Here is a 26,564-nt window from a genome sequence, read left to right on the forward strand (position 1 = left end):
AACCATTGTTTACAAATTTAAAAGTGAATCAATCTTTGTGCCAAGGTGTCTTGATGATGCTCAACTGTACTAACAGACTGCCTAACACGATTAGAGGATTTATCATTTTCTAATTTAACTCTAATGGCCTTGTGCAAATTAGATAAATATTCTGGATAAGCAGCTCCTGAGTTTGCAGCAAGAACCCCTTTTAAGTTATCTTCAATCAAACAATCTTTGAATAATACTTCCGCGCCATCTATTTGCAGCCTAACAATTTGAATGCCGGCACTTCCAATTGCGGACGATCCAGTTATTTCAGTTTGGAAAAACTTGACCAAATTACGAGCTTGCTGTGATATGTGGGTTGGTAAGTCTGGGATTTCGTCAATTAATGGATTAATTTGATCTATGGAATCAATATCATCACCAAATAAATCCTTAATGAGAAGAATATTTGCATTTGGATGAATCCAAACAAAAATATCTAAACCATTACATAAAATGTAGACTCCACCATCTAATTGATTATAGGATAAATCTTTATACTGAGGCAATTTTATAAAATAATCTGGGTTCTCGGTACCCTCATCCGGTACCATACAATCATCTTGCTCTAATGTATGGAGTTCAACTAAAGCAGGACATAAATGATACACTAATCTCTCGACTGGCATATTTAGGAATTGAAATATGTCTGCTAATCTAGTATCAGCCGTCAAAGCTGTTGAATCCCTTAAAGCCTTTGATTTGATAAATGCGAGCATATACATTGGCAAATGTTTTAAAGAATCTGGAAATAACAATTGATTCGTTAATGTACGATGTCTATTATGTCCCAATTCACTCATTGCCCTATACTGAGTGAAAACTTCCACTAATTTTTCATTTACTGATTCACGTAGTTCATGCAAAGTTTGCTTCCCTACAAACGACAAAGTATCCCTAACTATTGTTGTGACAACTGAATCTTGCTCAACGAAGTTAAAGACATCATCTAATGTTTCACTAACTGCCAAAACCAAGTTAATAACTCTAACCTTTCTAATACCAGAGGGATCAGTATATAACAAACCTGCTTGAAAATGACAATCATATTTTGTATTTAATTTACCATCGTACTGTAGTAATACGGTAAATGTCTGGTCTTCATTGAGAACTGGTATGATAGGATCTTGTGTACCAGCTCCGACAACTGAAGCTTCTGCAACAGCTGATGATGTTCCATAATACTGAGTAACTTGTAAGCCGTTAGAACAACGCAACTTTAATTGCCCTTGATACCCTCTAGACTTTCTAATCGAGTTGATAAATCTTGCAGTGAAGGATCTACTATCTCTTTCAAAATTAAAGTTTGACCATTTATAAACAGAGCCACCACTTACAGAGCATAACCAGCCAATGTTTGATAAATCCACAGCAGTAGGAGAGACTACAAGACATTCTAATCCGACATTTCTTGAAATCATATCTTTGGCTAGCAATTGATAATATTCATTGTCAGGATTATATATGGCTTTTTCTTGTTCTGGAGTAGGGGAGCGACCGACATTCTTTCTGTCTTTATAGGTCAAACTACCAGGACCCCATGATGGTAAGCTGGAAAGGACTGAAGTTATTTTACCCCCTCCAACAGATTCAAGACACAACATAGCTGTGCGAACTGCAGCTGCAAAACATGGTTCAGGATCTGCAATAACATTTTCGTTACTGCTTAACTGTTCCAAATTATTTAAGGCGTCTTCTATGCATATTCTACTTTCTTCCGGATCAGCAAACAATCCTTCATTAAAAGGGACAAACGGATCTTCGAGATCGGAAGAAATAGATAACTGTGTGGAATCTAGAGACGGAGACAAATTATAAAATTGTAATCGCTTATCAAAGGTTATAATGGCAAATTTACCTGGAAATTTCTTTTGGGGTTCATTTGGATCCATCGTCTCTGATTGCTCATCATAGTCCAGGCTATACAAGGTTGCTCTGATGGTGTCTGCAACTAAAACGGGCAAATGCTGCCTAACACTTTGTTCACTAATATCAATCAAGAAAACATGATGCAATTCGTGGTTAACTGTATCAGACCCTCCTACGTTATATTGTTTTGGAACAATAATATCATAAATACCTTTATGTAACTCAGGTCTGATACTTGCATCAGTTCTAGCACCAGTAACTGGATTGACCATAGAAATGTAATCATCTGGAATAGTATTGTTTGGAAATTGACAGATATTACAAACGAATCTGTTATGAGTAGTATGTTGCATTGCTGGATTCATGTAAGTTCTACAACGACGACATCTTGGTGGACCAACATCCAAGGGATCGGCTTCAGCAGAAAATCCTAAACTTTGCATGTCAACAACGGGTATTGGTTCTTCGGTCGCTAACAAAGGTGCAAATGGTCTTATAGTAACCGAGAGAGGCAACTTTGTAGCATTTCTTAACTGCTCTGTCTCTGGAACATTATACATCGAGGATCTCATAAATTTTGAAGATGAAGTTCCTTGATCAACAGTATGGTATTGCGTACCTGCAGTTGGCGGTACAATATTTTGAAACGTGAAAAAAGATTTATAGGTGCCATCTTCCTCACTAACAGGAGTCATATATTCTTGTTGATGGTGAAATCTTGCACTTGATAAAGAAAGGTTTTGTTGTTCATTTTGGGCATGCGCTGGATCAGGCGCCGTGAACGCTTGCATCAGACCCGTATGCATTTGCCCGGAGTAAGGCAGAGAAACTGGTTCAGCATGGAGTTGAGGTTGTGAGATCGATTGGTGTTGCGGTTGGAAAGGTGTTGACGGCTGAGTGACGTCTGGTGAATTAAATTCTGTGTGGTATGCCCTGGCGCTTCTTTTTTTCTTCGATTTGGATGGATTGTTGTTAAGCGACAAATTTTGTAAGCCGGACGCAAGTTCCAGATGTTGTTGCTGTCTATTTTCCGCATTACCTTCACGAGGAATTCCCTCTGTTGGTGGAGGTACGTATGCCATTGTTTATTGCTTGGGTCTCGTCAACATTGGTCATAAAACATCAAATCATTAGGTTATATTTCCAACTTTTGTATCGTGAAATGTCGTGAAATGTCTCCTTCACAATGTCGCAATATCACAAACATTATCATTTATTCGAGCGTCAGTTTATATATACTTTTAATCTAAGGTACAACTAAGTTATTAAGAGACAGCCATGATAAATAATGTCGATAGATATAAGCCAATTTAAGGAGTCGATATCTGAAAATTGCTCTATATATGCATTAACCTCGGGAGCTATAGTTTTTCAAGATTTTTATAATCTATCGTGGTCCCAAAATTACACTGATTCTTTTCTTCCAGCATATTACTTAACTAACTGCAGTATTGCAGACTTGAAGGAAATATCATTACTTAAGAATTTGCATTCATCTAATCTCACTAAGTTGGAATATGGTAATCATTATCATACATATGACAAGACAGACAACGGTGATTCATTTGTCGCATTGTTATTCACTATTAGTGGGACATGTGTTGCATGCTGGATGCTAACATTATTGATGTACTTATCTCCAAAACATAAGAGAAAGTCATGGCTCACGCAGCTTGCTACCGTGTTTTATTCTATTTTGGCCACGGTAATTTTGAGTAATATTACTGATGCGAGTAAATCGCAATACTACGAGGATTCGTTGAATTTAATAAAACTTCATAGTCTGGTATATGTGAGTTGTTCATATAGAGTTATGCTGGTGTTTTCCCAATTATTCACTTCTTTGGCGTGGCTACAAATTGTTGCGCATGTATCCAAGTTGAAATTTAAATGGTATAGTATATTCGTGAATCTAATATTAATCGTGGTTTACACGGTGGTGCATTCAATATATCAGGCAAAGTACAATACTCACGAATTGATTTTCAATAGCGGATTGGACTCCCCTTATCAGAGATGGAGTTTTGTACTTTCTATATTGAAGCTTCTGATAATAATATGGTTGGGGGCCTCGATCCTTTACTACACTACGGTGATCAAGAATCCTAGAAAGATATGCTACTCAAAAAAGCTTTTCCCATTAGCGGTTTCCTCTCTATCACTATTTGTGATACATATCGTGATCAATGTTCTTTTAATAAGCTTATTTTTGAATGATTGGCAAGTGAAGTCGTGGTTATCTTTAATATCTTCCTTGATAGAAATTGGTATGCTAACTGCAATATGGGAATGGATATACGGTATTGAATTTTTGGAGAAGAGATATGAGATAATGGGCATGCTTGGAAGAAGAATAAGTTTGAACGATGTGATAAGTTTCAACCTGTACGGCAACCATGAACTGCCCGAAAAACCTGACAAAATTAGACAGCTAATAGATTTTTTAACGAGAAAAATATTCCGGAACAAAGATTTCGACCATATGGCATATGAAGAAGAAGCGCACAATAAAGACACCATGGAATCGCCCCCAGGACCCGAATCTGGTCTTTTACTGTCCCAGAATTTGGATGGTGTGGACGCTGAAATGCCGCATGGTCAAGGCACAAACACTGACAATATAAACTATATGCATAATGATGAGCAAAATAACATTATTTCTGAACAAGACAGAGATATCATCGATATTCACTCAAACCCAAGCTCTGGTAGCTATGAAGATGAATATATTGATGATTACCAATTCTCAGATGACGAGCATAATGCTACAGCTTCGAATACGGATCAACGACTCTATCATTCTGAAAATGGTCCACCCTCCTTCGTACCACTCCCTGGCTTCAGTCATGATGATTATTGGCCTGATGAAAAGTAAATTAATGATAAAGTCTACTTCAATATATCTTCCTGTATATAAACGGTTCCAGAGTATTCTCGAATATTCGAGGACATGACCGATAAAGATATAAGTAGGTTTATAAAAGATACAATTTCTTAGTAAGTAGCAATTCAAAGATTGTACCTGTAAATAGAATAGCTACCATGTTACGTACTAAAAGTCTTCAGAATGTTACGAGTAGAACTATTTCTCGAGCATCTCGGAATATTAATGCATTGAGTTCGGTTAATACTAGGAAAATTCATGTACCAGCTGTACAACTGAAACTGAGTTTTAGTATTGAGAATGGACTTCAGAGAATCAAATATAGCCCTTGTGGGTTGAACCATGTTAAGTATTTTCATTCAAGTGGTGTTAGAAAACTTCAGATGTCTATGGATAAAGAAGGACAAGATAATAGACCGGCATTAGAGAAATACGGTACTGATTTGACTCAATTAGCTAAAGATGGTAAACTAGATCCAGTGATTGGTCGTGACGAAGAAATACGTCGTACGATACAAATTTTATCAAGAAGAACAAAGAACAATCCTGTATTAATCGGTAATGCTGGAACAGGTAAAACTGCGGTAATGGAAGGTTTGGCACAGAGAATATTGAAGAATGAAGTTCCTGACAGTATGAAAGACAAGCAGATAATCACATTAGACTTGTCGGGTATAATAGCAGGTGCTAAATATAGGGGTGATTTCGAAGGTAAGTTAAAGCAGATATTAAAAGAAGTTGAAGAAAAAAACGGAAAAGTCATTTTATTCATTGATGAATTACATATTTTAATGGGATTGGGTAAGGCCGAAGGTTCAATTGATGCTTCAAATTTATTGAAACCAGCATTAGCAAGGGGAAAGCTTTCCCTTTGTGGTGCCACAACTATTGAGGAATACCGCAAGTATGTTGAGAAGGATGCTGCTCTTGCAAGAAGATTTTCGGCTGTTACCGTTAACGAACCAACAGTACAAGACACGATTTCTATTTTACGTGGTTTGAAAGAACGTTATGAAGTACATCATGGTGTTCGTATTACTGATGGGGCCTTAGTGACTTCAGCACTCTATTCTAGTCGTTATATAACTGATCGTTTCTTGCCAGATAAGGCTATTGATTTAGTTGATGAAGCATGTTCTACTTTGAGATTGCAACATGAATCCAAACCGGATGCAATTGCTCAATTGGACCGTCAAATTATGACTATTCAGATAGAATTGGAGTCTTTGAGAAAAGAAAATGATCAGTTATCGCTAGACCGCAAAACTAAATTGGAAGAAGAATTGAGTGTCAAAAGGGCTGAATTAACTGAGTTTACTGAGAAATGGGAATCGGAAAAAAAGCTGATAGATGATGTTAAGAACGCAAAATCTGATTTAGAACAAGCCAAATTTGATTTAGAACAGTGCCAAAGAGAAGGCAATTATGGTAAGGCTTCTGAATTACAGTACGCGACAATTCCTAAACTAGAGGAACAGTTGAAAGAATTGACCGAGAATGAAAAATCTGTTGGAGAATCTACGTTGTTACATGATTCAGTTACCTCTGATGACATCGCAAATGTGATTTCAAAAATGACAGGTATTCCATTAAGTAATTTAATGAAAGGTGAGAAGGATAAATTATTGGATATGGAAGCTACATTAAAAAGTAAAGTCATTGGTCAAGATGAAGCAATAAATGCGGTTGCTGATGCTGTAAGATTGCAGAGGGCGGGTTTAACAAGTGACAAGAGACCTATTGCTTCATTTATATTCTTGGGACCTACTGGTACAGGTAAAACAGAACTAACGAAATCATTAGCGGAGTTTTTATTTAATGATAAATCTTCAGTTATTAGGTTTGATATGTCAGAATTTCAAGAGAAGCACACAGTTTCTAGATTAATCGGGTCACCCCCTGGGTATGTTGGCTATGAAGAAAGTGGTGAATTAACTGAAGCGGTTAGGAGGAAGCCATATTCAGTTGTATTGTTTGATGAGTTTGAGAAGGCACACAGTGATGTATCAAAATTATTATTACAAGTCCTTGATGAGGGTTCCTTAACTGATTCACATGGTAAACATATTGATTTCCGTAATACCATAATAGTAATGACTTCAAATATTGGTCAGGAGATATTGCTAGCGGATAAGGATACAAGTGATGATGGTCATATCAGTGAAAATACAAAGACACAAGTTAGTGAAATGCTAAAGCAGTATTATCCTCCTGAATTTTTGAATCGTCTTGATGATGTTTTAATTTTTAACAGATTATCTAGGCAATCTTTGAAAAATATCTTGACCATCCGTTTGAAAGAAATTGACGAAAGATTAGCCAATAGAAGAATCAACTTGTCTTTATCTGGCGAATCTAAGGAGAAACTCTGCGAATTAGGTTATGATCCAGTATATGGTGCCAGACCTTTGAATAGAGTTTTACAGAAAAAGGTCTTGAACCCTCTTTCCAAATTGATGATAAAAGGTCAAATCAGGGAAGGTGAGACGATATTTGTTGAGTTAAAAGATGGTGAGATCTATGTTAAGCCAAACCACGAGGAAAATTCCTGAATTAATTGAATTTTGTAAATAGATATATATGGCAGTACTTAATGAACGACAATGATGAGATGAAACTATGTAATTTACATTGTTTGAAAATCTAAAAAGTGTAATGATATAATTCTAACAAAATGTAACTAAAAAAACGTTCAAATATAAAAAGCTGAAAATAAAGCTGAAACTAAAAAATGGCCTCATAATACTCTACCAACAACAGATCCGTCTGCTATGCGCTTTTCATTTTCATCTACCCTTTTTAAGCTTGTTCCAGTTTTTATTTGTCCTAGTAAAGCCCCAATATCAGCATTACCCCCTAATGGAGCTGCTTGCTTGGGACCTGAAGAAGTAGACGAACTGCCTGGCAATGGTGGTGCACCTGGAGGAGGAGGTGGTGGTGCGTACAGAGAAGGTAAAGGAGGTGCTGCACCTGGAGGAGGAGGTGGTGGTGGTGGAGCTGAAGAGCTTGGCATAGGTGGCGCCTCCATAGCTGGTGGAGGAGGAGGAGGTGGTGGTGGTGGTGGTGCCAATGCATTAGGTAAAGGGGGTGCTGCTCCAGGAGGTGGCGGCAGTGTTGGAGTAAAGTTATTCTCAGAAATTGGTTCTTCAACATTGTCTGACCTTACATGTGGCTCAGGTGTTGCGTTAACTTGGTCTGGGTTATTCTGAATAATATTGGCAGAATTATCAGCATTCTCTTCATTGATATTAACTTTGGATTCTTGTGAATCGAAGTGAGGAATGTCTTCAGCATCATGAAATTCTTGATTAGGGGTAGCTGTACTTGATTTTGGTACTGGTTGAGACATACCCCCAAATAATAAGCTTGCTAATTGAGCAGCGCCCGCTCTATTGGGCCCTTCATCTTCACTTGAATTTTCTTCTTCATCACTCCAATCATTAGAGTCGCCCAAACCTCTTTGCGAGGCTCTTTGAGCAGCTGCTTTCTTTGGATCTATCGTAACTTCTTTCTCTGGTTTAAAGAAAAGGTTATCCTTAGACTCGTTGCTACTTCCCGGAATATTATTATTTTGAAGTTTTGCAAACGGGTTATTATCATGAGTCTTTGGAACGAAGTTTTCTGATTGTACAGCAGGAGCAGGAGCTTGTTCTTCATTTGTCTTTTGCTCTATAACAGGGTTTGAAGCTATGTCATTAGTAGAACTCTTGGAAATAGATCCATTTGGGCCATACGATTTAACTTCAGTTATTGGTTCTTCATCACTAGAATATCCAGCTTCTTCTTTTTTCTTCAATTCTTCCATTTCTCTCTTTAGTTTCTCTAACCTAGCTTCTTTTTCCTGCTTCTTCTTTAACTTACGTTCACGTTCACGAGCTTCCATTTCTTCTTTCTGTTTCATTAAGGCTTCATATTCCTCATTATCATCATCAGATTCATTTCCCATTGTTTGGTTAGGTACTTGATTCACTTGTTTTGAGGAATCGCTTTGTCCACTAATAATTCCATCTTGCGATTTGGTTTCTTGTCGCGTTTCCTGTTGCTGTTGTTGTGGTTGCGGTTCAACCACTCTTTCTGGAGCTTTAAGAGGTTCAGAACTAGCATTCAGAGGTACCGTTTTGCTTTGTGTTTGTGGTTCAGCTGTATAGCTAGAGTTCGATGTCTTGTGTCTCGTAAGACCTAACTTAGCTAAACGCTCATTCATTCTTTTCTCAGCTTGTGCTTTGATATATGCAGATCTCTCTTCAGGTGTTCTATATTCGTGACTAGCTGTAGAACTATCACTTGCACCCGTTGACTGAGGTGAAACAATACTTGCCTCAGCATTCTTAGATGATTGTTGTCTTTGTCCTACAGAAGAAGTTACTTGGGGAGCTGATTGTTGGTTTGGCTTAGAAGAATTCAATTCTCTTATGAATTTTGCAACCTCCGCATTCAAATTGTTTCCGTTTTCCCATTTATCTGTGTCTACTTCTTCTTTATTAGTAATCTGTAAATTAGTAGCACATCCATCTTCTAATTCTTTAATACTAGCTTCAATGTCGTTTATCATTCCAGATTGATTTTCTCCTTCGGATTGAGTTTTCTTGATTTCCTGCTGCAATTTAACATCTAGCTCATTACCACTCTCGTATGACTTGCCAGTCAATGCAGCCATTCTCTGCTTTAATAATTGTTTGGATTTAAACTTTTGTTTGTCTGCATCGGTAACTTCACCATTGATACCAGTACCGACTATTCCCGCCTCTTCATTCTCCGGTTGCCAATCTGGGTTTTCTTTTGATAACTTCAATTTAAAGAGCTCAACTTTACTCAGAGCTATATCTCTGTTAACTTGGTGAATTTTGGAAATTAAACCTGGAACTTTATCACGGGTTAAGTAATTTAATTTATCCAATAATTGCTTTCTTTCGCTGATTGATCCACCGGAAGAAACCTTGTTATTTAATTGAGATTGAATTGTTCTTATTTGTTGCTTCAATGAATCGATTTCTTGGTAGTTTCTTGATTCCAACTGTCTACTTGTTATAGCAGAATCTTGATCTTCTGCATCTACTGCATCTAACAAGATTTTCTTTTCACGAACTAGCTTTTTCAAGTCGGCTATGGTTAAGTCGCTGTTATTAGAAGACTTTTCATCACCATTTGATGGATCATTATTAGAGGTATTTTTTCTTCTGTGACGAACATTAGAAACATACCCAAAATTAGAATCATCGTTCTTATATCTTTTTCCGTCTGTCTTGCCTGGTTTCACGGGAGGTGAGGACTTCGCAGAACCACTTTTCAAAGAGTTTTTCAAGGTATCCATAGAATCTTGGATATATTTAGTTGAGGGAGGAACCAATTCTGGAGGTAATCTCAATGGTAAATCAAACCCGTTTAATCTTCTATAAACAAGATGCATAGCAACTGCAAATTCATCCTTATTCAATTTTCCTCTATTGTTAGTATCTGCAAGGTTCCAAATAGACTCCAAATCCGGCCTGGCTAATCCAGACTTTCCGAATATATTGATTGCAACTTCTCCGTCAATGAATCCCTTGTTTCTACTATCCCATGCAGAAAAAACACCATCATAAATTTGCTTCTCTTGTTTTGTGATCGACCAGGTCACATTTGTCTTCAACGAACCACCCATAGCATTTTGTAAGTTGTTAGTTGGTAGTTGAGAGGATGGCAAAAAGTGCTGCTCCATAGCATTCAATCCTGGTATTCCTCCAGTCGGCGTAGAAACAAACCCCCACTGACCCGGTTTACCGGTTGGTTGGGATTGTAAAAGACCAGTCTGTTGAGGTTGGAAGCCAGTAGTTTGTGGTTGGAAGCCAGTAGTTTGTGGTTGGAAGCCGGTACTTTGTTGTTGAAAACCAGTAGTCTGTGCCTGTAAAGGTCCGTTATTCATTCTTTGTGTAAATCCTGTTAATTGAGGCTGCAAGACACTAGGACCTGTTTGCTGAGAATTCATTTGAGATTGGAATCCTGTAGTTTGAGATTGCAATGGTCCTGTCTTTTGAGCAGGAATTAAACCAGACGTTTGTTGGGGCTGCAATGGAATTAAAGTACCACCTCCTGTTCTTTGGGGTAATAAAGAATTGGCATTATTACTTCCAAACCCAGTTGCTTGAGGTTGGATTGGAAAATTACCAGTTCTTTGGGCCACCATTTCTTGCGGCGCACCAAATCCAGTTGGCTGAGCTTGGAACGATGTAGAAGGAACTGCACCAGAGTTATTGTATCCGGTGGCTTGTGGCGCCATCCAATCGTCATTGGTCGTATTGCTATTTGCACCAAAGCTAGCAAATGGTGTATTCGACAAGATATTTGATGGATTCTCTGGTACACTAAAACTAATAGCATCAACAAAACTCTTCACTTCGTTCAGCCATTTTTCTGGTAACAACGTAGGTAATGGGTCCCCCTTTAATGACAAGTTACATAAATGCAAAGCTAACGCAAACTCAGGAAACAACAAAGAACCCGACTTATTGGTGTCTGCCAATGACCAAATTTCAGCTAAGGTTATAGGCTGCAAGCCTGACCTCAATAAAATGTCTCGTGCCGAATCACCGCTAATAGCTTGTTCTCCTTTTGGCACTGCGGTTCTAAATAAATGTTCGAATTTATTTTGATCTGACGCAGTAATGAACGATAATCTCATACTAGGGATCTTTAATTCACTATTTTCAGTCACGGTGGGCGCTGAATTCGTTCCTGGCTGTTGAAATCCAGTAGGTTGTGTTTGAATATAGCCAGTCTGTTGTGGTTGAATCAGCGGTTGTTGTGCAAACCCAGTAGGCTGGCTTTGAAATGACGGCGCATTAAACGTTGCCTGCTGTTGAGGTTGATAAAACCCGGTTGCTTGGTTTTGCATTGAAGGAGGTTGATTCGGATTATAATACCCTGTTTGCTGAGGCTGGACATATTGCTGCTGCTGATTAAACCCTCCAGCAAACCCCGTTTGTTGTTGCTGAGGATTATAACCAGTTTGCTGTTGTTGATATGGATTATACATCAGCCAAATAATTGATTAATTTAATATAAATTGCTTACAATGCTTAGGAAATTGATATATGTTAATAGATTATGTGTCTTTGATCCCGAGTGAATATCTCGTTCGACACTAACATGCAATTTTCAAATTTTACAGTTTATATGAGTTGCAGCTCTTTTAGAGAGGAACCTTCTTGTACTATAGAACATACAATAAATACAACTACGTAATCTTAAGTCAAATATCTTGTAAATTAGAAGTCTATGTAAATGTGAGTAAACTTTCAACGGTTATATCAAGCAAAAAATTTCTTTATGGAAGAACCTCATCCCAGAAATCAATTTCTAAAAGCGTCACTTTATTGAAAATGTCAACAAGTTCATCTAACCGTCCTTGTGAAAGAGGATAATGCTCGAGTAAAGACTGCAAAGAACTTTTTCCCCTTTCGTATGCCTCGCGGTACCAGTCAGATGTATAGTCTGCCAACCAGGAATCGTATACTTTGGCGTGGTCTTCGGATTCAAGAACACCCAAAGATTTATCGTGATCTTGTCTTATTTTCAAGCCAAAGTCTCCAGCTTCAGCGTAACCATGTAAACAAGGGGCCAAAGCGACTCGAATCCCTAAGAAATCTTCCTTTTTGCCTATTTCTAAGAGATAATTGCAGTATGCTTCACATGCTTTACCAGGAGACAATTCAGTGTCTGACTCAAAATCTCTATCGTAATGAATGTTATAATTTTTCATCAATTTTTCTCTGTGACGTTCAATTTCTTTTACGATTTCATCCATTATGACTGATTGCGTATGAATCTGATTGTAATCATCCGAAACGGAAGCAGCCAACCCATGAATTTGCGCATAATTTATCAAATAGTAGTAATCCTGCTTCAAATAATAAAGAAACTTGTTAAATTCTAATTTATTTTGGGCAAGTTGACTCACAAATGGGTGGTGTATGTACATTTTCCAGTTATTGCTAACCTTAGGATGTGTCTTAAGATAATCCAAGAAAGAATCGTAACTATCCAATAAGTAATGAGAGATATCCAATTCGTCTTGCTTACATACAAGACTAGGCTTTGTTTCTGGAACAACTGTATGGCACAATGGGCCATTTCCATGACCTAATTTCTTCTTCAAGCTTACCATACTTTTCTGGACATAATGAATTGATAATGGCAACGCCTCTTGAAGTGAATACCCTTTCGCAATGTTGGCAGCTATTGCGGACAGTAGAGTGCAGCCAGTCCCATGCGTATCTTTTGTTTTCAAGAATTCAGATTCATACACCTTAACTGAATCGGTCTTTGACTCGTATAAGATATCGATAATACAAACTTGGTTACTATTATCATCAAAGTTTCCTTCATAAGGTCTATTTTGTAGACGATTCCATGGTATGTGCCCACCCTTCACTAAAATATTCTCACAACCTAGCACCTTCTGCAACTCTTTTACCAAATTAATATAATCATTTAAACCTTGAATTTCAATGTCTGCTTTCTTCCCAGTTGCAATTTCAAACAAGCTCTTTGCTTCTAGAAAATTTGGCGTCACGATATATGCTTGCTTTATCAATGTGTTAACACAATCTCTCATACCATCAGCATCAAATAATTGAGATCCCGACGTACTTATCATAACCGGATCTACAATAATCTTAATATTTCTTTCTCTGAGGTAATCTAGATGATCTTTTAATACGTCAATTGTTGTCTTAGTCAACATACCAGTTTTAATTGCCTTCAATGGAGCATCTTCTGAGTTCTCATATCCCTCCAAAAAGTCTTCGAAATTGAGCTTTAATATGTCTTTTAAAAGGTACTCTGGTGTTGGTTCGAATGACTTAACAGATTGCGTATTTTGACCTGTTAATGCTGTTATACATGTCAAACCATATACTTGATGTGCACTGAATGTCTTCAAATCAGCTTCAATACCGGCACCTCCTGAACTATCTGAGCCTGCGATGGTTAAAACAGCAGGGAAGTTGTCTCTTTTTTCGGCAATAGGACTTTCAAGCTTCACTGTTGTGTAATGGACCATCTTTGCCTTTGTCATAATGGAATAATGTACATCCTAGTCTTGTTCTACATTTGAGTTGCACAGTTGTAAGTATTCAAACTTTTCGCATTCGGAGACTTTTAATCGCATAGAATTCTACAATTAATGCGCTTATAATAGTTCATCATACATTTATAAAAATATTCAAGTTTTGTTAAGTCTAGTATAGTAATCTATTAAATCCAACTCACTCTTCAATGTTTCTTCCCTATAGCCAACTCTAATATCTGGCACATTTGTTTTTTCAATATCATTACCATCAATACCTCCTACAATAAACTTTTTCCCAAGCCAATGCTTCTTGATTGCAATTTCCCATCCTGATTGCTTAACTGAGTTACATGCTAATTCACACATGTCCACCCCTGATAGTTTGTATATTTGGGCTGCAACAGAGTATTCTTCTATCAATGGTTCTTTGGTGTATGAAAATTGTAATGGGTCATCAGTCGATAAAGAAACATTCATACCCTTCTGGAAAAAGCTGTAGAATGGATTCTTATCATAGGTTAAGAATAGGGCATTGTTTGATAATGGCGACATAGCTAAACCAATTTGGTCTAAATAATATAAGTACTGGATGAATGGAATTTTTCTCAACAAGATACCATGGGAGATTGAATGTGATGTTAAAAATGCACTGATTAAATGCTCAGGATCTCCTGCTTCACCACAATGTGGTCTCAATAAGAAAGTATTGTGTCCATTCTTTAATCTCAATTGATTTAACGAGGTAATATTGGCATAAAGATAATATAAGTAGTAAGAGTATGGTGGATTAAATGGTAAATCCCATTTGTTTGCGACAGGGTAGTTTCTGGATTGAATTGATTTCTCCAGCTTAGATTCATCATCAACCGAATCAAAACCAACGACTCTTTGTAAGAAAATATGCAATTTTGGATGACTCTTAGGATCTATGGATACCTCAAATAGTGGTTTAAATAAATTAACTAGAATATCGTGGAACGTAGTAACATTTCCATTTTTCTTATATAAATCATACAATCTTGGGACTTGAATCAACCAACGGACGTTATGACTAAATAATTTGTTATCAACAATCCAGCTTGCCAACTTATCCCATTCATGGATAGATCTTCCATAAATTGAAATTCTCAATTCGTTCATTTGGTACTTCGAACTTTCTAAATCATCCATTACCTGTTTTGTCAACTCAGCTAAATACTTACCATTGATGAAGTTGTCAGTTTTCAAAAAAATTTCTCTTAATCTCGATTCCCCTATAGGATTATACTTTAAGTTGAACTTATCGAATCTATGGAATGTATCAGTATGAGCATGCATATCTAAAGTATCGATAGATAAATCATAGGCACTTAGTTTTAAAGATTCGAATACTTGGGCCAAAGTCAAAATTCTACCATCTCTAAAAATGACTTGTTCATTTGGCTGAGTCTTCAATTTGTACTTGATAAATCTTAACAAGTGCTTTTGATTCATACATGCGGAATGATGAATGTGAGTATCAACTTTACGAACATTATAGAAATCACGGTGTGGGTTACGTTTGGAACGCTTGTTTTCTTCAAAATCATTAAGAAGGTAATACATATTCCACTTAGCTTCCAAGTACTGCAACCTTTTGAAAGCAAAGGATTTTGCTGGCCCATCTGAAGAAATCTTTGTGATTTCATTCAAATCAGAGTAATAGTTTTGCAATGTAGGAATTTCAACAATCTTCTCATCGCAGTCACTCTTGTATACTTGAAATACACCTTCTTCGTCTTGCTTGAAATAAAACTCGTTGCTTCCTTCTGGGATAATACATTTATTGAAGTCAAATTCTTCTTCTTCGTTTCCTCCATGAGGGATTTGATTGTACTTGTTTCTGGACTTATAAGTAGGCTTTGGAGCAGGGGGATAAATAGTCCAACTATCATTGTTTTTCGGGTTTTTCATCTCATCATCTTGAATTGAGATTTTGAGATATTTGTGTCTGAGATCAAGACATGTTTTGACGTCTTGATATACTTCAATTAACTCTTCTGATGGATGTTCCTCTGGTAAAGTATTTGATTTTAAATCAGTATTCTGGGAGTTGGACCCTAATGGATGATAAGGGTATTTGCTAGCTGAATGGTTAAGAGGTAAATCAATAAAGGACTGTCTTCTCTTAATAGTATTTGAATGTGGTGCACTATTAGTTGCTTGTCCATTCCCGTTACCATTACCATTATGCAAAGCTTCAAATGCTTTTACTTTCAAATCATGATCTTTAATGAATCTCTCTTCCGTTGTTGAGAAATGAGTGGAATTATGGAATTCCTCACCTTCATCATCAAGCGAAAGTTGATGAAATGAACTTAAATCACCATCTTTAGTTGAATATTTTGCATTTGCTTCGCTCTGATTCTTTCCACTCAAACCCATTCTGCTTAATGAAATTATTATTTCTTTCTTTAGAATATAAGTAACATTTATCCTTTAGCTCCTCCGATGCGCGATGAGTAAGGCTGATTTTGGACAACTCCGAAACAGGTTTTAATCTAAATTGCCTAAAAAAGATCATAGATAGACTATATATTAAATAATAGTACAAATGTGTATATATCTTTGATTATTGTCTAATTTTAAGGCAACACCGTTATTGGCAATCTAAATCTAAGTTCACCTCCATAATTATCAAACTTATAATCTTGGAAGATATCAAGATGTTCATCTTGCTTTGTGGTCCTATTTCCGCTTTCGGTTTGTAGTGGTTGTCTAACTGTATCTTCATCCAGTTCTTCCTGGGCAATAGATAGGTTTTCAGAAGATTGGTCAAGTGTATTCTCCGGGTTTTCTTCAAAATCATTTAAATTGAACTTGAATACAAGGTAATGCTTTACGTCCATCAACTTTGAGCTCTGGAATTGTTGAGTTAAAAACTTGGGTAAATTAATCATACCATGGACTATAGATGGTTCTGATTCATTACCAGCAGATTTAGAATTCACAATAGCCGATGCAAATAAATTATATTTAATACTGGAGCTGACTTTATATATGTTCTTGTAATCAGTTATTTTTCCTTCATCTGACTCAGTGTGAAAAGATTCATGAGTTTCTAGATGAACGATTAAACCTGCTATTCTCGTTTTGCTAATGCCATCTGGGTTTATGTCTATCACAAAGTAGATATCTTCTCCAATATGAAAGTAAGGCTTTGAAATACTGAGAAGACAGAGATCATGATCATTAACTCTGATTTGATATTGCGTCTTCAAGTGATGTGGTAGCTGTGGTATTAAACCTGGCTCAATCTCTTCCGTTGTATCATGCATGTTTGGAATACTCTTCTTTCTTTCACTCGTAGATATCTTTGGCATATTATATAAATCAGAATCAATTAAGGTCGATAGATCATGAAGTAATGTATGTCTTCCTTCCTTCAAATCTTCGGATACAGAGTTGGCTGGATCAGCGCATTCGCTGGTATCATCACATATTATTACATTCCAATTGTGGTCGATCTTTGTTTCTTTCAAGAAATCCTGTTGCAACCATCTTTCATGTGTACCTTGTCTTCCTTCTTCTACTTCTAAAGGAAAATAAACATTGCATGACTTCATTTTATGGTGCTGCTTTGACATCTGCAGCAATCCGACTATTAACAGATACTTTATACTAACCCAGCCTTGATCACACACAGGCCTAGTCATTCGAGTATTATAGGAGGGAGACAATCCTTTAATTTTTGGAAATTTAATATGAAATGTTTTCGTGCATCGAGATGCTAGATTCAAATCTGAAAATAATAGAAATTGAGACGTTGAATAAAACGGGATTATAGAATCAGTCAACTCCTTTAGCGATAATACGCCCTTGGCATTTTGGTGGTTGTGTTCATGATTATCATCAATTGTCTCTGGTACGTTAACTGAACCAAATGGAAATAAAAGATCCTGTAAAAGATATCTATTGTTTTCATCGATTGTTTTAGGATCGTGTTTACTTAAAATACTGGAATTGTTCTGAGATTCATTGATAATCAAATCATTGACTCCACCTAACCTACCACCTATCACCATTCTGTCCTTTAAATTTCGTTTAATGAATGGAACTCTAGTTAAATTAGATTGAATTTCATCCTCGTCAGCTGTGTTCTCGTTATCCTGATAATGAGATGCATATTCTTTGTTCACCCACCAAGAAGACCTATCCGAGTAGCTATCAATAGGATTGGATGATTCTTCAAGTCTGAAGTTGTAATTAAGTAGAACGTATCCAAATAATTGAATATACCCTAGGAAAATCTTGATTTCTGAACTTGGATTCTCTTTGTCTACTTCAACTCGATCAGGAGATTCACTTTCATTAGATCCAAATATGTTATTAAACCATCCCTTTCTCTCATCAATTTTCTTTTCGTGGTCATCAGTATGAGGATTTATAAGTATAGCATTATTCAGAGTATTATGAAAACTTAATAAGCACTCTGTTTCACTATTAGATTTTTCCAAATAACTTAACGAAATCGATAACTGATTATTAATCTTTTTAATGAAACGAGGTTTTACGAACTCGGAATATTGTTTCAGATCATGTCTCAAATCAAACTGAGGCATAATTGATCTAATGATGGTATCAACTATCGTATTAAGATTGGCGTATCTAAATTTCTGGTTTCTAGAAATCCGCGCTGTTAATATTTACATGGAGAAGAATTCAATTTTTTATATATTGTAATTTAAATAGAACACTTCCAGCAGTGGTTCAGATTGAATGCTTGATTCAGTGGCGACAAAAGGATTATATACTCATATAGAAGTAAATTTTAAATTATTAAGAAGCCATAAATAATTCATTCAACTTTCTGTTCTTGGTTAGTTTGTTGATATTGGCTGCTAGGAGCTTGAATACCTTCTTGTTGAATTTGAGCCATCTGCTCTTGAGTTGTTCCGTTTGCTCCAGCACCAATAATTTGATGAAAGTCTAAAATTTCACTGTACATCATTACTCTCCAAGTGTCAACAGGTAAATCAGCATCATTAAAACTCCAGTCGAACTTAACTTCACAAACAGGTTCATCAGTTGGATCGTGATAAGGTTCCATGTAAGGATGGGATAAAGCATCCAATGCACTGATTCTCTTTTTCGGATCAAAGACCAACATTTTAGCTAATAAATCGATTGCTTCTGGTTCAACATGAGTGCATTGAGCAAACCTTTCACTGAAAGGAATAGGATCTCTATGAGGTAATGATTGGACAAACCTTAAAGTGTTTTCGGAGCATATAGTTTCAATAACATCAGGCGGTGGGGAACCCAATAATTCTGTAATAATTGAGAATTGGTGAACATGGTCTTTACCTGGGAATAATGGTTTGCCTTCTATCATTTCTGATAAAATACATCCTACAGACCATAAATCAACCTCTGTATCGTACTTTTGCCAAGTCAACATAATTTCTGGTGCTCTGTAATATCTGGTGGAGACATAACCAGTCATCTGAGGATCCTGGATTCTTGCCAAACCAAAGTCACAAATTTTCAAATCACAATTTTCATTGATCAAAATATTCGATGGCTTTAAATCACGGTGAATGACCCCAGCTGAATGCACATACTTAAGCCCTCTTAATATCTGGTAAGTGAAATACTGAATGAACTGCTTTTCTAATGGTCTCGAGGTCAATAATCGATGCAAGTCCGTTCCCTGTAATTCGGTAACAAAATAAATATCTTCTAATGGCGACAAAAAAATATCATCCAAAGTAATAAGATTCTCGTGTCTTAAATGTTTTAACAACTTTAATTCTCTATATGTACGTTTAGCCAATACCGATGTCAGGAACGGCTTCATGATCTTCTTCACAGCAACATTTTGCCCGGTCAATTTATCTATAGCCGAACAGACAAGCCCGAAAGCTCCCATACCAACTGGGTTTAAATCAGTGTATCTGTTTGTTATTTCAAATACTGTTCCAAAGATCTGGGTCCTGGTAAACTCGCCGTCCGATACCATTTTATTCCTTATTTATTTATAATTAGTCCTTCAAATCCCCACTAATGAGTTCGTATTTCAAGATTTTAATTGTTGACTAAAAGTGGAATGCGTATTTCGATTAGTATGTTACTATCAATTACCTTCCAATTATATAAAGCGAACTGTATGAAAATAGATTAAATTGTTGTTTCTTCCCTGATGTTAAACACTCTATCAAATTGCTTATAGTACAATAAAAGATTTTTGTCTACCCCCGCACGACCGATGGAAAAGGTTCCAAATCAACCATCTCGTTATGGCAAAATAAATGAATGTATTAGACGCTAAAAATATATGATTACATATGACTGGCATAATGCCGATTGAAAGAGAATTATCGAATGTTCATCATTTTTGTCATTCGCTTCGTAGAATGATTTAAACCACTTTGTTCGTCGTCTGCATCGATTCTTTCGTAGTCTCTTCTATTGGATTTGTATAAATCAAATAATGACCAGAACTTAAGGTTTTCATCACCTGCAACGGTCGCTAGAGTTAAGGAATCGGGACTTAAGCATCCACTTAGGATTCTCGAATCGTGGGCACCCATTATTTCTCCAGTTTTCTGTAAAGTAGGATAGTTGAACAAAGAGATATTGTTTGTAGGGAAGCCATGAGTGGCCACAATCTCCATGCCTGTTCCCGATGCATAACCCCAATTCAAGGAAGATATCTGGGAACCTGTCTCGATGGTGTTCACACGGGCACCAGTCGTTGTGTTCCAGAAGTTGATAGTCTTGTCCGAGGATCCGCCACCAGTGGCTAAGAGGGACAGTTGGAAAGGGCACCACAGCAATGCCTTTACAGCTGCCCTATGGCTCAGTTTAGAGAAAAGAGGTTGGGAGGAAGTATTGTTATGACATTGGCGTATGTCCCAAATGCATACTAAGTTGTCGTTTCCACCGGAACAAAACTGCTGGCCATCGGCCTTGTATTCAATTCCACATACTTCGGCCAGGTGTGAATCTTTAAGCTTGTTCACGACGTGGTCGGCAACTCTTACATCCGAATGGTATATATTACCCATTCTGGATCCGCTTGTGAGAATATGCTGGTACCAAGCTTGGGATGCAATCCTTGTTTGATGGTTATCACAATTTAAGGTTCTGAGTTTTGAGTTGGTTTCGATATCCCAAATTTCAACAAGACCGTCATCTTTTCCTATCGAGATGTATGAACCATCATCCGACCATCTTAAAGAGGTGACTATAGTCTTGTTTGGTAATTCACAAAGTAGCCCAACTGAGCCTGTGGAGGCATTCCAAACATATACTGCATCTTCTAAACCAATGGCCAATAAATTTGTCAGAGACCATGCTAACAAATTCAAGTAAAAGTCATCAAGCAACCCCGGAGCATCGAGCACTCTTTCAGGAGCTGTTGGAATCTTTTTAGCCCGCGCTGAGGCCGCTGCTGGTCGCAATGACTTATTCATAAAGCTATTCAATACTAACTTCGATGACGAGTTGGCAGTTGAAATATGGCTAAATAAGTTAACTGGCTTTTTTCTTTCTGGTGGTAATGGCTGAAACTGCAAAATTCTAGAATTCACTTCTAGGCCACATGCTTCAGCTACATGATGTTGGTATATTTTTGATGTTTGAGCTTTAATATGGGTTTCTGGTGATGCATTAGGATGGGGGTTTGTGGTGTCAGTTTGTAATTTTCCGCAAGTGGAGTTATGGCGTGAAGGAATAAACCTATCTGATGATGTAGTAGACGACTGTTGTTGATTATCAGATGAGCTGGAGGAGCCTCCTGTAGATATTAATGAATTGGTACGACGCAATTTATGTTTAGGTGAATGCGAGCTGCGTGATAATACCAACGATGATTTCGATCTTGGATTGGAAATAGGTGCTTTGAGTTTAGGTCTTGGAATGAGCTTGGCATCCCATGGAGTCTCTAACCCACTTTTGTTTAGTTCTCCTACAGGAGTAGGTGGGATATGGTTGAACTGGATCGTTTTCCTACTCACATTAGGACTCATATGCTGTAAGTACACCCTCTTATTCGGTGACGAGTTTACCGCACTATCACCACTCGGAGATGTACCATAGCTTCGCTTTTTGGAACCAACTTCTTTCTCTGAATTTAGTGGAGGCACACTCTTGATGGGAGAGCTATTCGATGGTGAATCAAAGAATAACGAATGAGACATGTTAGGATGCAAAATATAAAATGACAAATGTTTCTATGAATGCTGACTTCCTTTTCTCCTTTTTTTTTCTTTTAGTTAGTTTGGCTTTATCGTCTTAACTTAATGTCTCTCGTGAATATATTTACCAACAAGTGTGATGCATCTATTACTTCTATAAGAATACTAAGTTTGGAATGAAATATTTAGGATAAGTAGACAATTAAGCTTTTGTTGAATCTGCTTCGGCTTTCGATTTCTTCTTAATTTTCCTGAAGATCGTTCTTTCGATTTAATTTAATCCGTCTTTACTAAATTGCCTTATTTCATTAAATAAAATCCACTAAAATTACTGTATTCGATATTACTATTATCCCATCGATTGTATAAGCCATTGTACATTCTATTTACAAATATTCCTAATTAGGAACACAAATGAATATGTCATTTTCTTATGTAATATTTGTCGTAAATTTAATATTTTGCGACATGTCACATGACACTCTCAATATAAGCCAGTTCGATAAGATCAAGATGAATAAGGTAACGATACTATACGATATATTACACATCTAGATAGTATAACAGTGAGTGGAATAGTTTAAAGGATAGTGGATATTATAATACTCGACAACTATTAAATGGGACAGCAAACATCAACGCCAAAAATCACTCTGCAAGATAGAGCGATTTTCCAGTTGAAGCAACAACGAGACAAATTGAAGCAATATCAACGGAAGTTGAATACTATAATAGAGCGGCAGAACAAATTGGCTAAGGAAGCTATAGTTAAGAAAGATACTGCGAGGGCGAAGGTTTACTTAAGATCAAAGAAACAGCAGCAGACCACGATAACGAAAACATACGAGCAGCTCGATAACTTGGAAACGCTAATCGGTACTATCGAATTCAAGTTGATTGAGAAGGATGTGATGTATGGGTTAGCACAGGGGAATGAGGTACTAAAGACCTTGAACTCGGAAATGAGCGTAGACAAGATAGACAAGGTATTGGATGACCTAGAAGAAGAGAGATTGAAGGTGGACGAAGTACTGGATATGCTCGGGATGGGTTCGGGTTTGAGCAATGGTGAAGAGCATGAAGTGGACGAGGAGCTAGCTAATTTAGAGGCGGAAGTCAACGGTACTAATAAGGTCGAAACTGGTGCCCTGCAAGATATTGACATGCCTGCCGTGCCTAATACTAAACCAGAATCGAAGATCTCCGGAGAAGAGGAAGGGGAAAAGCCAGTCAAATCTGAGCCAAACGAGCCAATAGCTGCATGATCATGGATGTACATTATTATTTATATAGAAGGATCAAATAGTACGTTAATTTGAAAAGAACATCGTAAATCGTTAAAACTTTGCTGCATAATTAAGCATCAAGCCAGTCCAAGAATTCTGGAGTGAAGTAACTGATGATAAGTCTTGCTCCAGCACGTAAAAATCCGTGATGACTCTCGAATGCAATACTCTTTAAATCAAAAACACCCTTTTCAGCTGCAGCATGTAACATAGCATACTCTCCGCTGACTTGGTAAGCACAAAGAGGGTAGTTCTTACAGATTTTTGCCGCTTCACTAACAATATCCAAGTAGAAAGTGGATGGCTTTACAATGACAGCATCAGCACCTTCTTCCATGTCTCTTTCCAAAGCACGACGAGCTAAACCTGAACCTCCAGATGGTAACTGATATGCCTTTCTATCCCCATGACTAGGGCAACTACCGGCTGCATCTCTAAATGGGCCATATAAATTCCCGCTAAACTTAGCTGAGTATGACATGACCAAACATTTATGGGCCAAACCAGCTTTGATCAAACCAGATTTGATGTATTTAACTCTCCCATCAACCATATCAGATGGTGCTACAGAATTTGCCCCAGCTTTGGCATAATTGACTGCAACCGCACCAATTCTACGAACAGATTCTTCACGATTAATAGATCCATCCTCGTACAAAATACCGCAATGGCCATGACTAGTATATTCACATAAGCAAACATCACACATAATAAACAAATCTGGGAAGTTCTCTCTTAATTTACGAATAGCCAATATCACTGGTCCTTCAGGATCGTCAGCTGCTGTTCCTAAATTATCCTTTACGCCATCTGCTAATGGAACACCAAATAATATGACAGCTCTAAGACCTTTTTCAACAAGAGTACGCACATATGGAATCAACTTATTGATACCGTATCTCTTGATATTAGGTAATGCGTCGATTGCAGTAGCTTCGTCAGCACTATCAGAGACAAATAATGGAAAAATAAACATGTTCTTAGTAAGTTGACGCTCATGCTGCCATTCTCTTGATAACGGGTGGTTATAACCCCCTTGTAATACTGAAGAGATAGGGGTACCTTCTGATGGTAAAAACTCTGCCTTATGTACCATGTTGTGATGATTTAACCTGGTATATTCTTGTTAAAATGCTCTTTCCATTTTTCAGTGAGCATTTTCACGTCAGGCGAAATCGAGATCGAGGTCGATTTGTAATGTACGAGGATAGAAGTGACAGAAATCAAATACGTATAATCGGAGACAAATAGTTATATAGGGGTTGTGTAAGTTTACTGAAGCTTCTTACTATCGGCATTTTCATCCCTCTTGTAGCACTTTTTATAATAATAGCATTGCCCTGCTACAAATGAATTAACAATAAAGGAAGAAGCATATCCAGCAAGTAAAACGTAGTCTCTACCTAACTTGTTAAAGCTTTGGATAGTAGTGAAAACTCTTATCAATGACCCAAGCACATTAGCACCAACCGTTATTTCAGATAAATGGCTAGTTGACTTTAAATCATAATTTTGCTTAATCTGGGGCAACTTAGAGATGATTGAAAGAGGAATGTTCAACACTTGTAATGCTTCGACAAGGGTAGGTTCCGCAATCTTTGTTAAGAATATAACAATACCAACCATGATGGAGATTGGAGTCGCAAGTTCTTTCAAGGCCGTTTCAATTTGCTTCTTTTCAGACAATGTATCCCTCTTTGCTAATTTGGCTCTAAGATTGTAGTATTCAATTAATAAGATAATAGCAACATTTTGAATCCCTAGTAAGAATGTTTCACCATAGTTTACAAATTTGTTATTATTCTGACGATTGTAAAGAACGTGAACTAAATAAACCAAGGTTTCTAAACTAATTCCTTCTAACGATAAACCACGAGCTACAGATACCTTTTGAGTCAACAACTTTGGGTTAATAATCTTCTTTATTTGTGGGATCTTGATAATTGATGAAACACCAACGATAGCAGACCCGAGAACAGCCGATAATATCTTTGCTAATCCAATTGCACTCAATTGCTGATAAGCTATTTGCAAAATAAGCTTTTTTGACACATCTGGATTAAATAAAAGCTTGATAACATCAAATACTGAAGGAGCACCCATTATAATCTCTGTCTTAATATCTCCTTTGTAATGCTTCTCTGAATAAGCAATGAAGATCCTGCCATGAATAAGTTTGGTATGGAGTTCTTGAATCACCCAGAACAATACCGCAATTTACATGTGACAATAATATACCATAGTCCCAACTATTAATATAATTACAATATATTAAGAGAGATATATAACCTATATAAATTGTTCCTCATTAGGGATTAGAATTGGATCTTCTTAGTACGATTAATCTTAGATAATTCTTCTTTTAATGTAGCTTCAGATTTTTCAATATACTTCAAATTTTCTAAATGCAAATTCAATAATTTGACTATCTCCTCAACAGGGTTTTCTTGAGATTGCTTAAATTGCTTGGTTTCATTATTCGGATCGCTCATATTCGATATGTCATTCAATAGGTTTTTGTTGAAAACATCACTCACTGAGTTAATTTCATTGATTAAGGTTGTCAAGTTATCACCCATGTTATCCAATCTTTCGTCTAATAATTCTGCATTATGATACGCCTTTTCACGCAATTTATCGGTAACACTTAAGCCACCATTGGAACCGCCATTTGAGAAATTCGATAAGCCGCTGTTAAAGCTATCGTTAGTTGCATTGTTTAACTCAATATTATTCAACAAAATATCAGCTTGTGCTTCGTAATTGTCTAATATTTGATCCAATTCATCTTGCTGGTTTTCAACAAATAGCAAATGCTGGTCGATTTTATTTTGTAAAGATTCAGCTTCCAAAGTGTCCTGATGCAACTTGGATATTTCATCCCCACTCTTAACTAAATGCTGATCCCATTGCTTTACTTTAGAGGTATATGATTCAAAAATATTTGATGTTGTGGAAAGTTGTTTAGACCATTTAATTATTAAATCATCCATGGTCTTATTATCGATAGATACTGCTTGTGGTTCAATCTTAGTAGGCTTTAAGTTTGGTTCTTGTTTAGTAGTTGAGGTTGTAGTGGTAGCGAGTGACTTATCGTCCTTTTTCTCTTCATCCTTTTTAGCACCAAACGAAAATCCTGAAGCTGGCTTATCATCCTTCTTTTCTTCGTCTTTCTTCGCACCAAACGAGAATCCTGAAGAAGATTTATCATCCTTTTTATCTTCATCTTTTTTAGCACCAAACGAAAATCCTGAAGCAGGTTTGTCGTCCTTCTTTTCGTCATCCTTCTT

At 36.9% G+C, this 26,564-nt stretch overlaps 13 protein-coding genes across 13 annotated transcripts; 3 read left to right on the forward strand and 10 right to left on the reverse strand.

The window, feature by feature from the left end:
• Positions 1-17: 17 nt before the first annotated feature.
• AC631_03590 (uncharacterized protein) lies at positions 18-2,978 on the reverse strand (the record flags this gene model as incomplete). Its single annotated transcript, XM_015612419.1, has 1 exon — positions 18-2,978. The coding sequence occupies one exon, from the start codon at positions 2,976-2,978 to the stop codon at positions 18-20; it is 2,961 nt and encodes a 986-aa protein (XP_015466756.1).
• Positions 2,979-3,184: 206 nt separating this feature from the next.
• DFG16 (Dfg16p) lies at positions 3,185-4,771 on the forward strand (the record flags this gene model as incomplete). Its single annotated transcript, XM_015612420.1, has 1 exon — positions 3,185-4,771. One exon carries the CDS (start codon positions 3,185-3,187, stop codon positions 4,769-4,771), a length of 1,587 nt encoding a protein of 528 aa, XP_015466757.1.
• Positions 4,772-5,163: 392 nt separating this feature from the next.
• On the forward strand, positions 5,164-7,332 carry HSP78 (chaperone ATPase; the record flags this gene model as incomplete). The annotated part of the gene is made up of 1 exon (XM_015612421.1): positions 5,164-7,332. The coding sequence occupies one exon, from the start codon at positions 5,164-5,166 to the stop codon at positions 7,330-7,332; it is 2,169 nt and encodes a 722-aa protein (XP_015466758.1).
• Positions 7,333-7,517: 185 nt separating this feature from the next.
• Positions 7,518-11,792, reverse strand: PAN1 (Pan1p; the record flags this gene model as incomplete). Its single annotated transcript, XM_015612422.1, has 1 exon — positions 7,518-11,792. The coding sequence occupies one exon, from the start codon at positions 11,790-11,792 to the stop codon at positions 7,518-7,520; it is 4,275 nt and encodes a 1,424-aa protein (XP_015466759.1).
• Positions 11,793-12,083: 291 nt separating this feature from the next.
• On the reverse strand, positions 12,084-13,835 carry THI20 (trifunctional hydroxymethylpyrimidine kinase/phosphomethylpyrimidine kinase/thiaminase; the record flags this gene model as incomplete). Its single annotated transcript, XM_015612423.1, has 1 exon — positions 12,084-13,835. The coding sequence occupies one exon, from the start codon at positions 13,833-13,835 to the stop codon at positions 12,084-12,086; it is 1,752 nt and encodes a 583-aa protein (XP_015466760.1).
• Positions 13,836-13,982: 147 nt separating this feature from the next.
• AC631_03595 (AMP deaminase) lies at positions 13,983-16,232 on the reverse strand (the record flags this gene model as incomplete). Its single annotated transcript, XM_015612424.1, has 1 exon — positions 13,983-16,232. One exon carries the CDS (start codon positions 16,230-16,232, stop codon positions 13,983-13,985), a length of 2,250 nt encoding a protein of 749 aa, XP_015466761.1.
• Positions 16,233-16,432: 200 nt separating this feature from the next.
• Positions 16,433-18,409, reverse strand: AC631_03596 (uncharacterized protein; the record flags this gene model as incomplete). The annotated part of the gene is made up of 1 exon (XM_015612425.1): positions 16,433-18,409. The coding sequence occupies one exon, from the start codon at positions 18,407-18,409 to the stop codon at positions 16,433-16,435; it is 1,977 nt and encodes a 658-aa protein (XP_015466762.1).
• Positions 18,410-18,645: 236 nt separating this feature from the next.
• On the reverse strand, positions 18,646-19,809 carry HOG1 (mitogen-activated protein kinase; the record flags this gene model as incomplete). Its single annotated transcript, XM_015612426.1, has 1 exon — positions 18,646-19,809. The coding sequence occupies one exon, from the start codon at positions 19,807-19,809 to the stop codon at positions 18,646-18,648; it is 1,164 nt and encodes a 387-aa protein (XP_015466763.1).
• A 355-nt stretch (positions 19,810-20,164) lies between these two features.
• On the reverse strand, positions 20,165-21,991 carry CDC20 (ubiquitin-protein transferase activating protein; the record flags this gene model as incomplete). The annotated part of the gene is made up of 1 exon (XM_015612427.1): positions 20,165-21,991. One exon carries the CDS (start codon positions 21,989-21,991, stop codon positions 20,165-20,167), a length of 1,827 nt encoding a protein of 608 aa, XP_015466764.1.
• Positions 21,992-22,608: 617 nt separating this feature from the next.
• VPS20 (ESCRT-III subunit protein) lies at positions 22,609-23,253 on the forward strand (the record flags this gene model as incomplete). Its single annotated transcript, XM_015612428.1, has 1 exon — positions 22,609-23,253. The coding sequence occupies one exon, from the start codon at positions 22,609-22,611 to the stop codon at positions 23,251-23,253; it is 645 nt and encodes a 214-aa protein (XP_015466765.1).
• Positions 23,254-23,344: 91 nt separating this feature from the next.
• On the reverse strand, positions 23,345-24,370 carry HEM2 (porphobilinogen synthase; the record flags this gene model as incomplete). The annotated part of the gene is made up of 1 exon (XM_015612429.1): positions 23,345-24,370. The coding sequence occupies one exon, from the start codon at positions 24,368-24,370 to the stop codon at positions 23,345-23,347; it is 1,026 nt and encodes a 341-aa protein (XP_015466766.1).
• A 176-nt stretch (positions 24,371-24,546) lies between these two features.
• On the reverse strand, positions 24,547-25,377 carry AC631_03601 (uncharacterized protein; the record flags this gene model as incomplete). The annotated part of the gene is made up of 1 exon (XM_015612430.1): positions 24,547-25,377. The coding sequence occupies one exon, from the start codon at positions 25,375-25,377 to the stop codon at positions 24,547-24,549; it is 831 nt and encodes a 276-aa protein (XP_015466767.1).
• A 212-nt stretch (positions 25,378-25,589) lies between these two features.
• Positions 25,590-26,561, reverse strand: NSP1 (FG-nucleoporin; the record flags this gene model as incomplete). The annotated part of the gene is made up of 1 exon (XM_015612431.1): positions 25,590-26,561. A coding segment is annotated over one exon (972 nt), but the record flags the coding sequence as incomplete, so codon positions are not given.
• Between the last annotated feature and the right edge of the window lie 3 nt (positions 26,562-26,564).

This window comes from Debaryomyces fabryi (genome assembly GCF_001447935.2).
Source record: "Debaryomyces fabryi strain CBS 789 chromosome Unknown contig00079, whole genome shotgun sequence".
In the NCBI taxonomy this organism is placed as follows: Eukaryota; Fungi; Ascomycota; class Pichiomycetes; order Serinales; family Debaryomycetaceae; genus Debaryomyces; species Debaryomyces fabryi.